Raw genomic sequence first — 13,250 nt, forward strand, 5'->3', positions numbered from 1 at the left:
TGCATTTCCCAGGGAAGTCGGAGACTGGATGTCAGTAGGAAGCAAGCGGTTGCTGCAATTCCCCAACCCAAGTCCAGAAGGGAAGTTAGGGAATTTCTGGGAGCAGCTGGATTCTGCAGAATTTGGATTCCGAATTTTGCACTGATGGCGAAACCCCTTTACCAGGCCACAAAGGGGGGTGAAAAGGAACCATTTGAATGGGGACCTATTACTCAACAATCCTTCATCGCTATAAAGAAAGCCCTACTCCAAGCCCCTGCGTTAGGCCTTCCTGATGTGGAGAAACCTTTCTCACTGTATGTCCACGAGCGACAGGGGGTTGCTCTGGGTGTGCTGACCCAGATGATGGGATCCTGGCAGAGGCCTGTTGCATACCTGTCTAAACAGTTGGATGGAGTGGCTAAAGGATGGCCAGCCTGCCTGAGGGCCATTGCAGCAACAGCCTTACTGGTCCAGGAAGCTGACAAGTTGACCTTGGGGCAAGAACTGGTTGTCAAAGTCCCCCATGCAGTTCTCACCCTCATGGAGTACAAGGGCAACCACTGGTTTACAAATAGCCGCATGGTTAAGTACCAAGCCAGCTTGTGTGAGAATCCACGGATACACCTGGAAGCAGTGGCTACATTCAACCCCGCCACTCTTTTGCCAGCATCAGAGGGACCACCGGATCATGACTGTATCCAAACCATGGATGAAGTGTACTCCAGTCGACCAGATCTTAAAGATGTTCCTTGGAGGGACCCAGATGTAATTTATTTCACAGATGGAAGCAGTTACGTGGAGAACTCCAAGCAATTGGCAGGCTATGCTGTGGTGACAGAGGATAAGGTGATAGAAGCAAGGGCCCTGCCCCAAGGAACTTCAGCCCAGAAAGCAGAACTTGTGGCCCTCATAGGAGCTCTAGAGCTAGCAGCAGGACTGGTGACCAACATTTATACTGATTCCAAGTATGCCTTCACAACTCTACACGCTCATGGAGCTTTGTATAAGGAAAAGGGACTCATAAATGCCGCAGGCCAACCTGTTAAGTATGGACCTGAAATACTTCAGTTGCTAGAGGCCGTTTGGGCCCCTAAAAAGGTAGCTGTCATTCACTGCCGGGGACACCAAAGGACAGATACTCCAGTGGCCCGAGGGAACCGCCATGCTGATCGGGTGGCCAAGGAAGCTGCTCGAGGACCCCCAGCAGGTATTGTGACCCCCCTGTTCCAAATTTGACTGCAAGAATGGACGCCTATGTACACCCAAACGGAAGAGAAATGGGCTCAAGAAGAAGGGGCAGTAAGGAGACCTGATGGCTGGTTACATCTCCCTGATACCAGAGTTCTGGTGCCACGCCACCTAGCTTGGCCTGTAGTGTCTCAAGCTCATGACCTGTCACACTTAGGGAAAACAGCACTAGCTCGCCTACTCAGTCGAGTAGTGGTCCTGGAAGGATTGGATAGTCTGGTTGCTACTGCCTCTGCCCGATGTACTCTCTGTGCCCAGAATAATGCTCGTCAGGGACCCCGTATTCCACCAGGAGTTCAGTCCAGAGGACTAACACCCTTTGAGTCCCTAGTCATAGACTTCACAGAAATGCCCAGGAGCGGTAGGCTCCGATACCTCTTGGTCATGGTCTGTACTTTCTCTGGGTGGGTGGAAGCATACCCTACAGTCACTGAGAAAGCCACAGAAGTAGCTCGAGCCCTCCTTAGGGATGTCATCCCCAGGTATGGACTGCCCCTTGCCATAGGCTCAGATAATGGTCCCGCCTTTGTTGAAGCCACACTTCAGGCCCTGTCCCGCGCATTGCGCATTACCTGGAAATTGCATTGTGCCTACCGTCCCCAGAGTTCAGGGCAGGTTGAGCGGGCAAACAGAACCTTGAAAAATAGCCTAGCAAAGATTTGTCAGGAAACCCAATTGAAATGGCCACAGGCACTGCCACTAGCCCTCTTCCGCCTCCGATGCACCCCAACTAAAGGAACGGCCCTCTCTCCCTTTGAAATTGTGTATGGGAAGCCCCAAGCCATTTTGCAGGGAATTAAGGGAGACATAGGGACTTTAGGGTCTGCCCAGGTGCAGGAGCAGGTAGCCCTCTTGGGCCGGATAATTTCTGAGCTTCAGTCTTATGTGAGAGAAATAAACCCTGTCCCCCTTCCAGGCTCAGGTACATTCAGTTTGGGTGAAAGACTGGAGGCTCCAGCCCTTGGGGCCCCGGTGGAAAGGACCTTTTACTGTTTTGCTTTCTACCCCTACAGCTGTGAAGGTCGCAGGGATAACTCCATGGGTCCATTGGTCTCGAATCAAGTCTGCTGACCAGATTGAGCCCAGCACGGATCAGACGGAGCCTAAACAGTGGAGAGCAGAAAGTGATCCCGCGGAGCCATTGAAGCTGCGCTTGACCCGAACCAGAGAATCTACTAGCTGAGGAGAAGGGTCAACTGCATACCGCAGGAGCTGCTGGAATTCGGCTTCATACTGAGACTCCTTCTTGCCTGATTCTGGCTTTCCTGGAATTTGAGAGCTTAATCCTTGTCAGTTGAGGTTCTATCCCAACTGGTATAAGAACTCAAAGACTGAGAACATTATATTAGAGTAATCTGTGACTAGCACAGACTGTTGGAATGTATGGAGTTGGGATCACTATAGTCCCCAGAGTTTGAGTTGTGAGACTTATATCTGCATAAGCTGATTTTAGTCTCAAAGGGGGGAATGAGGCAGCCTGGACAGAGAAATCATATTAATTTGCTAATTCTGTTTAACTTTGGTTCAAGTCCTGTAAGTGGTAGAATGCCATCTGGTTTTAATTACTCAAAAGTCTAGCTTTTGCTAGACTAGAGGTTAGAAATGTCAGTGAGAAATAAAACTTTCTTTGTCCCTTTTTGAGTGATGGATTGTTAATGCTAGTTCATAGGCATAATAAATAAACCACATCTGGATGCCATTCTAAGTAAGGCATACTGGACAGTCTCGAGGGGATCAGCATCAGTAATTACTCCAGCAGGACATAAAAAAAGATATGGGAGCAAATAGCCATGGAGGTCAGTTCCATAGGAGTGAAGAAGGGTATTGCCAGGCAGGTGAATCATTGTCGGTATGATACATGCATAAAAGTAAAAAAGGTAGGAAGGTCACGTGATGTCATGCTGAAAGAGCAGATGCGAGTGAGAGGAGCTCCCGGCTCGACACGACGGTACTCACCATTCTCGACCAGCTAACGGGATCCCCAGACTGAGAGATAAAATACTTAACATATTTACCACAGCATTGAGACCGGATATCAGCACTGATGACTACAAAATCCACGAGAAAGGAGAAGGAGAAGCTGGCGAGGTGCGATGGCGGAGGGCAGTGAGGGAGGCACTTCGTCGGTGAGCTCCCAAGGGGGGCCGAAATGGGAGGGGGGAGGTAGCTGAAGTGCAGGTGTTGCCTCAGAGGAGAGGAAGGGAATAAGAAGGGTATGTGCTTCGGGGGTGGGGAGGAGGGCGAGGAAAGGAGGGAGATTGGAAAAGTATGTACTTGGGTGGGGGGGGGGGGGGGAGTGGAAATCAGGGAAGCACAGGGCACCTGCATAAGCTCCTGCGGCCAGCACAACTTAAATTAGTCCCGAATATTCAGTGCCTGTGGCTGCACATGGCCTGGCACTGAATATCCGGGGCTAATTAGTCAGCAACGGTCAGCACTTAAAAAACATTGACTGCCACCGGCTGAATTTCAGCCGGTATGAGAACAGTAAAGGAAGTAGCTGCTTGAAGATAGGACTATCTAAACTAGTCTAAGGTGGACTAGAAAATGAAGCACAGAAAGATGACAACTGAGAAATCAAATGTTGACCTTGAAATGTACAACAGACAAGAGACTTTATAGTAGTAGTTAACCCTAGTATGGAAAGTTGGTGGCACGAGAATCTAGAAGCATATTAAAACATAAGTGATATCTCTAATAACAATGCTGTCTTCACCATATTTCTTTAACGTGACAGTCAAGTCTGTACACCACAGCAAAAATTTATTTTCAAACATAATGAAACATTACAATTTTTACTACCTATAAATAGTAGCTGTGGTTAGAATGTCACTATTAATGGAATATCTGTTAACATAAGATTGGGCTATTGATTCAGTATCAGAATCTGTTACCTTTAATGGCTGCCATGGCTAACCTGCTGGCTGTAACTGAATCTTCATTATTCTCAATAGCTGCTGTGGTTGGACTATTGACTGTAGATGTAGATGCAACAGTAGACAATTTGCCTGTAGAAAGACCAACAATTCCAATAAATAAATGAATAACATTGCTTATTTCTAAATTTCTCTGTATTGCCAATGACTTAATATGTTCAATGGAGCAATTTCATGATCTATTGGAAGTACTATTAGTATGTATTAAGTGGGGAAAGCATACACAGCATGGTGCATGGAATCCTTTGCAACCTTATGTGTATCTGTATATTTCCTTTTTCTCTGCTTTGTTTGAGAGTATGTGAATATATTTGTGCATGTAAATCAGGCAATAAGAAAGGGCTTTCATACTATGAAAAAATGAGAAGGATAAGGTCTCGTTTGAATTTTAATTACTACTACTACTCATCATTTCTATAGCGCTACTAGACGTATGCAGCGCTGTACACCTGAACATGAAGAGACAGTCCCTGCTCGACCGAGCTTACAATCTAATTAGGACAGACAAACAGGACAAACAAGAGATAAGGGAATAAAAGCGAGGATGATAAAATAAGGGTTCTGAACAAGTGAATAAGGGTTAGGAGTTAAAAGCAGCATCAAAAAGGTGGGCTTTTAGCTTAGATTTGAAGACGGCCAGAGATGGAGCTTGACTATAGCGCAATCTTTGTTTTTGTCGCAGATGGACTATTGTAATGTCATATTTGAGGGCTTATCTGAAGGGCTGTTAAAAAACTACAGACATTTCAGAATACAGCAGCGAGACTTATTTGCAGATTGTCTATATCTGAATCGGTTTCTCCATTGCAGTTAAATCTTCATTGGCTCCCTGTTAGTGTTAGGGCCCGAATTATATTTAAATGATGTACTATGACTTTTCTTATTTTGCATGGATTTGCCCCAGAATATCTGTCAGACCTTGTCAGTCTTGCTCAAAGAAATGGAGATCTATCTGATAGACTTACAATATCGAAGTCCCAAATGTGTAATTTACAGAAATGTGTTCAACAGACTTGTTTTCAATTCAGTTTGCTAAATGATGGAATGCTTTTCCTTTGAATATTAGAACTCTAATTCAATACAGACTTTTAGAAAAGCTCTCAAAATGCATATTTTTCAGTTGTATAATAAGCAATGATGTATATTCTCACTGATTTTTGTACTTGTAAGCTCTCTTGGAATGCCCAACTTTCTTTTTATTATAAACTGCATGAAGCTCTTGTGGGACTTTGTGGGTTTATAATTGTCTCTTGTAATTTTTTATACATATAGATAGATAGATATGAGCGAGAGAGATGTATATAGGCCTTGACAATTTTTCACTAAATCTAAGAGCCAGTTGCATAGACCTATCTCCTCCTTCTTCCCCATCCTTCCAACATTGTCCCCAGTAAAGTTGGGAGAGGGAGGAACCCCTTCCAGATCAGCAACAATAGCTCTTTTCAGAAATACTAGGGCTGTTTTGTTATGTCTGTAGGCAAAGAACTTTAGTAAATTAGTTCCTTAGAGTGTCTCTAGAAATCAATGGCAAAAGCCAGTAGTCTCCCTTCCCAAAGCATGCTGATGTGTGACAGCACCCTCTTAACAGGTGAAACAGAGAGGCAATTGCTTCTTTGTTTCATGTGTCACCATAGCCTGGGTCCCCATCAGTCTCTGTCGCTTGCACATACCCCCCATCCCCCTGTGACCTTCACCCAGTCTCTTTATCTCTCTCACGTTCCCCATCAGCCTTCATCCAGTCTCAGTCTCTCTCTCTCTCTCAACCTCCGCTTCAGTCTTCACCCAGTCTCAGTCTCTCACATCCTCTTCTCAGCCTTCACCCAGTCTTGTTCTCTCTCACATCTTCTTCTCAGCCTTCAGCCAGTCTCTCTCTCAAGCCTCCCATCTTAGACTTCACCCAGTCTCTCAGCTTTAAACATCAAGCTCCCCTCTCTCAGTCTTCACCCACTCTCTCTCAAGCCCCCCTCTCTTAGCTTTCACCCACTCTCTCAGCCTTCTCAGTGTCTCTCTCATCCCCCTCTCAGACTTCACCCATTCTCTCTCTCAATCCCCTTCTCTCAGCCTTCCCTTCACCCATTCACTATCTCAACCCCTCTCAGCCTTCACCCAGACTCTCTCTCAAGCCCTTCTCTCTCAGCCTTCACCGTCTTTCTCAAGCCCCCCCATTAGCCTTCACCCAAACTCTGTCTCAAGCCCTCCCATCAGCCTTCACCCTAACTCTCTCTCAAGCCCCTTTTCAGCCTTCACCCAGTCTCTCGCAAGTCCCCCTCTCAGCCTTCACCCACTCTCTCAACCCCCCTCTCTCAGCCTTCACCCAGTTTCTCTCAGCCCCCCTCTCTCTCAACCTTCACCCACTCTCAAGACTCCTCTCTCAGCCTTCACCCTGTCTCTCTCTCAACCCCCTTCTCAGCCTCCATCTAGTCTCTCCCAAGCCCACCTTGTTAGCCTTCATCCAATCTCTCTCCCAAAATCTCCTCTCAACCAATCTTTCAACCCCCTTTCTTTCAGCCGTCACCCAGTTTCTCAACCCCCTTCTCAGAATTCAGCCAGTCTCTCTCTCTACAACCCTACCCTCAGTCTCTCTCTTTCACACACCCTCTCTTGACCTTCAACCAGCCTCTCTCTCAACACCCAACTTCTGAGCCTTCACTCTCTCTCTCTCTCAACACCCCCTTCTTAGTCTTCCCTCAGTCTCTCTTTCAACCCCTTCAGCCAGTCTCACTCACATCCCCTCTCAGCCTTCAGCCAGTGTTTCTCTTACACCCCCCATCTCATCCTTCAGCCAATGACTCTCTCTCTCACCCCTTTCTCAGCTATTCCCCTCACCTCACGTCTGCATTTTTGGAAGAAACAGCATGCATCCTAGTCCCCCACTGCAATTCTGCTCTTACGTAAGCTTAAGCCTCACAGTACAGGAAGTCTGGGCTGGTCTCAAGGTCTCAATTCCATGAGACTCCCCAACTTCCTGCACCGTGCAGCTCAAACTCAGACAGCCAAAATCACATTGAGAAGGAAAGTACTGTTTGAGGCAGTGCTACAAGAAAAGCTAAAAATCCAGGTAGGCATGATATCCCGGGTGCCGGTGTGCAATTTAGAGGTGCCAAGGTGACCTGACACCCAGGATTTGTCGAGACCTGTATATATATGTATGTGTGTGTCCATATCAGTGTCAGATTTCTGTGTGTGTGAGACTGGGAAAGGAAATGAGAGGGGAGGGCAGTTTCAAAAGTTCAATTCATTAATCACTATGCTCCAGAGAACCGATATTTGTATGTTACAGAGACTGGAACTGGTTCTTCCACAGATATGTATTAGTGCAGTTTTTGGAGGATTTCATTTCTCCTCCATCCCCAAACACATGCACACACTTGATTTGTACAGCTCAAGAACAACCCCATCTCCTTTTTTTATGACTACAGCTGCCTTCCAGTGCCCTGCCATTGGCCTACTCATAGTCTCTGCTGCTAATTACAATTTGAAGCAGGCAGGGCAGGCTCATTCACACGGGAAAGAGGGGGTGGGAGAGGATTACAGACAAGCAGATATCATAAAAACCGGGCACATTAGCCATCCTTCTACCTTTCGGACATTAATGCAAAACGTATGTTGAATCTTGAAGATGGCCATACAGTTAGCAATTTTAGCCTTCTGAGTACTGCGCACATCTCATAGAGCCACATGAAAATTTGGATCCAAAGTATGTGTGTAGTTTTCCAAAGCCTAATCTGACCCTGCCAACAGCAACATTTATTAGTTGGCAGTATACATAGCAACCAATAAGAGCACTGTATAGTTTTTCACAGTAAAATTATTAACAAAGAAAATGAAATAAGATAAGAATGACTAAAATTGCATCCCAGAGATAGGAAATTATTCAGTGTGTTTATGCTGTGCACGTCTAGGGTCTGAGGGGGGTAGTAATGGGGATGGAGGGATATTGGGATACTTGCAGGGTACACTAGTGGAGTAGTACCTGCCAGGATAGGTTTGGGGTTGGGGCAGATTGAGGGATGTGGAGGGGTGTAATTTTTGAGAGTGGGGCAGTTATAAGGTAGTTTTTGGGGTTGAGGGGGATCTGTGGATTGCTAAGTTTGTAGGATGGAGCAGTTTGGGGAGTAGAGGGCAGTCATGGGAGTAGCAGTTGCAGGGGCATTTTTATGAGGTAGAAACAGTTTGGGATGATAGTTGCAGGAGTATTTTTTGGAGTGGATGTAGTTTGGAGGGTGCAGGTAGTTATAGGCATAGATTTTTGTGTGGTGTGAAAGTCTGTGGGGTGGGTAGTTTAGGGCAGTAGTTTTTGGTGGTTGAAGCATATTGGAGCCAATTTCAGAGGGTAGTGTTTGGGGATGGGGCAGTTGTGGGGAGTAATTCTGGGAATGGGAGTAATTTGAGGGGTGAAGTAATCACCAGGGCCTGCCCAAGGATATCTGGTGTCCTACGTGAACCTTCAGCCATATAGTCCCTGACCTCATATGTGGCTCAAGGCCATACACCCCCCACAGACCAGAATCTCCCCTTCCTTTCCCTATCCATCTCTTCCTCAGGCCAGCATCTCCCCCTTCCTTTCCCTATCCATCCCTTCCTAGGACCAGCATATCTCCTTCCCTATCCATCCCTTCCAGAGCATGCATCTCTCCTGCTCCTCCAGATCCAACATTCTCTCTTTCCCCTTCCTATCTCTACCCCCAGGTCTAACATTATCTCCTTCCCCTACCTATTGCTCCCTCCCCACTGGGGTCCAACATTTCTCCTTCCTTCCTCTCTCACCCATTCAGTGTCCAGCCTCTCTCCTTCCTCTCCCTGCTCCTCCCACCCGGGTCCAGCATCCCTCTTCCTATCCCTGGCCTCCTAGGTGCAGCATCTCATCTCTCTTTTCCTCATTCCAATTCACTGTCCAGCATTTCCCACTTCTTCTCTACTGCTGCAGCTATCTTCCTAGGCTGCTCCAAAGGTACTGAATACCAAAAATGGGATTTCCAGTACATTCCCACGCTCACCTTGACACATTTCTTGTTGTGAGAAGGGTGGGTCATGGCTGAAGAAAGGCCCCATGTTGATGCCAGATACCTTTGGAGCAGCTCCATAAAAGGTGATGACAGCAGCAAGAGGAAGGGGAGGAGTGGGGATGGGGGCAAATGCTGGACAAGAGACCATGGGAGGGAAGGGGAGATGAAATGATACTCTCCTGCAAAGCCTCCACCTCCAAATGCTGCTGCCCTAGGTCGACACCTAGTAGGTAGGGCCAGCCTTGGCAGTTACAAGGGTGATTTTAGATTTAGAACTAGACTTTAAGGAACAGATTTCTAGAGTGGTGAGATTGGGTTTTGCTGCCTTAAGAATGTTACGAGTAGTAAAGTCTTACTTTGATATCTACATCCCGTTCAAACAAGACCTAAATGAAATCACAAATGAAATCAAACACAACCTCCAAATAATGAACTCATGGGCAGATGCATTCCAACTAAAGCTCAATGCAGAAAAAAACACAATGCCTCATCCTCTCATCACAATATAATACGAACAAACCCACCACTATAAATACCCCGGACTACTTCCTGTCTCGGACAGCCTGAAAATTCTTCGGGGCACAACTGACAGAAATCTCACACTAGAAAGCCACGCGAAAAATATAAGAAAATGTTTCACTCAATGTGGAAACTCAAAATCGTAAAACCTTTCTTCCCAAGAGAAATATTCCATAGCCTGGTACAATCAATGGTGCTAAGCCACCTAGACTACTGTAATGCCAACTACGCCGGTTGCAAAGAACAAATCATTAAGAAACTCCAAACTGCCCAAAACACAGCAGCCAGACTCATATTTGGAAACGCAAAATACAAAAGCGCTAAACCCCTAAGAGAAAAACTGCACTGGCTCCCACTAAAAGAACAAATTGCGTTCAAAATCTGTACCCTGGGAGGAAGTGACGTCATCCCCTGAAATGGCTGCCTGAGCCACGAGCTCCGATCAGCCCCTCGCAATCAGGACACCCACGGGGACGCGATCGCATAAAAATAACTGTTAATCGCGTGAAAGTAACATCTGAAGTCAGGGGTAAGCGATTCATGCCGAATTCGAAAGCCAACCCGATCGACTTACAAGCCTTTGCATACATGGGCCCAGCCGCGAATATGAGCGCGCCGACCCCCGAGCTACACCCGCCCAGCCCTCGTGAAGGCAGTCCCCCGCTACTCTCCCCGCCGCTCTTTGCAATGGGAGAGGGACATAATCCAGAGGAAACTCGCATGCAAGAGATCCGCGGGTGGTTGCAAGAAAAAAAATTGAAATTATCACCGCAGTGCGAGCAGACCTCGTGGCGATGGGGGCGGAGCTCCGAGGAGAAATAGGCGCACTGGGCATCAGAGTTGTGGAGACAGAAGATCGTATAGATGAACAAACTGAACTAATCCAGGCTCTAGATTCCCAGATGCGGGAGACCAAGCAGAAAACCCAACAAATTTGGGATAAGGTAGAAGATCTCGAGAATCGGAGTTGACGCTGCAACGTGAGGTTCCGCGGCCTCCCGGACACGCCGCAGTATGTTGATTGTGAAACGACAGCACAGAGCATTGCAAGCGCCCTATTAAAGGAGTTGCAGATAACTAAAGATCCAGCAACAATTCAACTTGTGCGGGCACATAGAGCCCTAGGTAACACCACAACTAATCGTCCAAAAAATATTATTGCCTGTTTCAGTGACTTTAAGCTAAAGGAACAGATCATGAGGGCCTCATGATCAACACCTGGATTTCAGTGGGACTCCTACCACATTGAATGCTACCAGGATTTGGCTGCAGCCACACTGAAAAGAAGAGCAGAGCTCAAGCCCTTCACCAAATTCCTGACAGACAAGGGCATCAAATATCGCTGGGGCCACCCATTTGTACTACGATTCTACAAAGAAGGGAAGCAATACCAAGTGCGAAGCATAGCAGAAGCAGCTGAGATATTCCCAGAAGAAGGACCACAGGGGGAAACCACTGCATTAAAGAAACATTCGTCCACGACTGGCGATAAACCACGCTGGCAAAGAGTCACCGCGGGAAAAGGCAGACTACAACGCCAGCAATCAGATACGCAATTAACAAAATTAGATGCTAGAGCAAAGAAATAAACAGAGCCTGTATTCATGGCACCGGACTTCAGATGTAGACCGCAATTTGGTGACTATATAACTGAATTTTGTAGAGTTGATGTTGTTAAGAGTGCGTTACTTAATGTTGGAAGGAGATACCTATATGCTGTGTAATTAGTAATATACCAGTTAAAGATGTGGGGACCAGTTATTAAAAGTTAGTATATAGGGGGGTGGGTCACTATCCTTCTTGACATCCTTATGTATATGGTACGAGGATGTCTTCAAGTGGGGAGGGAGGGTAAGAGGGTTACTAGTTGGAGAGGACTGGCTATGATTAAACACCACGTGAAGGGGGAAACAAAGAAACCACAAGAAGGGACAAACTGGAAGATTAGGCAAGAATTAAAGTTAAGGGGGACAATCTTACAGATTAGATAAGAGGGAAAGTAATAGCTCTACATGTACATCTTGCACGCCAGACACGAGCGAGGGCGCAGCAAATACACGCAGAGCTAAAAACCCTCAATGCACAGGAAACTCGTCAGAGAGATAAGGAGGATACACATCACCGCATGCATGCATTGAGGATGGAACTCAGGGAAATCCAAATGGCAGAAATAGCAGAACAACTTCAACGGGTGAGACAGGCCCACTATGAGTATGGGAACAAGACCTCTCGGCTATTGGCATTCAAGCTGAAAAAATGGTCTACTAACACACATATCACAGCTATACGTGACAAAGAGGGGAAAATGTGCACTACACGAGAGGATATTAGGGCAGCCTTCTCAAACTTTTACACAATGCTATATCGGGCCGAAGGGGACCCAGCAAGCTCACAAAAATATCACCACTAGAGGAGGAGATGCTTTCAGCCCCCATTACATCTGACGAGGTGACATGGGCAATTAGAGATCTGCCTAATGGGAAGCCCGGGACCAGATGGGTTCACAAATAAATTTTACAAACGCTATAGCAAGCTGTTAATCCCTCTACTGGTCTGGGAGTTCAATGAGTTGGAATTCCAGGGGGAATTATCCCACTCTTGGAGATTGGCAGATCTAGTGGTCCTTCGCAAACCAGGGAAAGATCCACAATATTGCAGTTCTTACCGCCCAATCTCCCTCCTTGGCTCTGACTATAAAATCTTTACTAAAATACTAGTCAAGAGATTACAAAAGCTTATGCCGAAGCTGGTGCAGGAGGACCAGGTGGGATTTATCACAGGCAGACAAGCAACTGATAACATTAGGAGGGCACTCCACTTAATCCGCGAGGCAGTCGATACCCGACAACCCATGTTGCTTCTTTCTTTGGATGCCGAAAAGGCATTTGATCGGGTTAGCTGGGGGTTTATGTTCAAGGTCTTAGAACATATGGGATTTGCAGGTCGTTTTATAACATGGCTTCGATTGATTTACACCAGACCAATAGCTGCCTTGAGGATCAACGGGATAAGCTCAGACCCAATAACATTAGAATGCGGGACACGTTAGGGTTGCGCTTTATCGCCACCATTGTTTGCTTTGACAATGGAGCCACTAGCTCAGCACATTCGTCAGGACCCATATATACATGGCATTACCGTTGGGTGTGTGACGTACAAAATCATGCTATTTGCCGATGATATTTTATTAACTTTGATCGACCCGAGCGACTCCATGCCCCAGATAATGCAGGAACTAAATCGTTATGGTAAATTCTCTGGGTTTCGAGTGAACATGGACAAATCAGAAGCTCTAGGACTGGGGCTACCAATGGGAGACGAAGCTTCTATACGACAACAATTCCCGGTCAAATGGGTCACGGCATCCCTTAAATATTTAGGCGTGCATTTAACACCCAAATTGACAGATTTATATCAGGCTAACTTTCCCATGAAACTTAAAGAACTATTTGAAGATCTGGATAGATGGGAGGGCTTAGAATTATCTTGGTTGGGACGAGTGGCAGCGATAAAAATGATGATACTACCCAAATTGTTATATCTATTTCTTGCACTGCCT

The 13,250-nt window shown here is 46.4% G+C and overlaps 1 protein-coding gene across 1 annotated transcript in view; it reads right to left on the minus strand.

Annotated features, from left to right (window-relative positions):
• Window positions 1–13,250, minus strand: part of YEATS2 (YEATS domain containing 2) — a 1,439,149-nt gene that overhangs the window by 229,619 nt on the left and 1,196,280 nt on the right. Inside the window, 1 exon segment of the mRNA XM_030217135.1 lies at window positions 4,125–4,238. Within this exon segment, the coding sequence (XP_030072995.1) occupies window positions 4,125–4,238 (114 nt within the window).

This window comes from Microcaecilia unicolor, chromosome 10 (genome assembly GCF_901765095.1).
Source record: "Microcaecilia unicolor chromosome 10, aMicUni1.1, whole genome shotgun sequence".
NCBI lineage: Eukaryota > Metazoa > Chordata > Amphibia > Gymnophiona > Siphonopidae > Microcaecilia > Microcaecilia unicolor.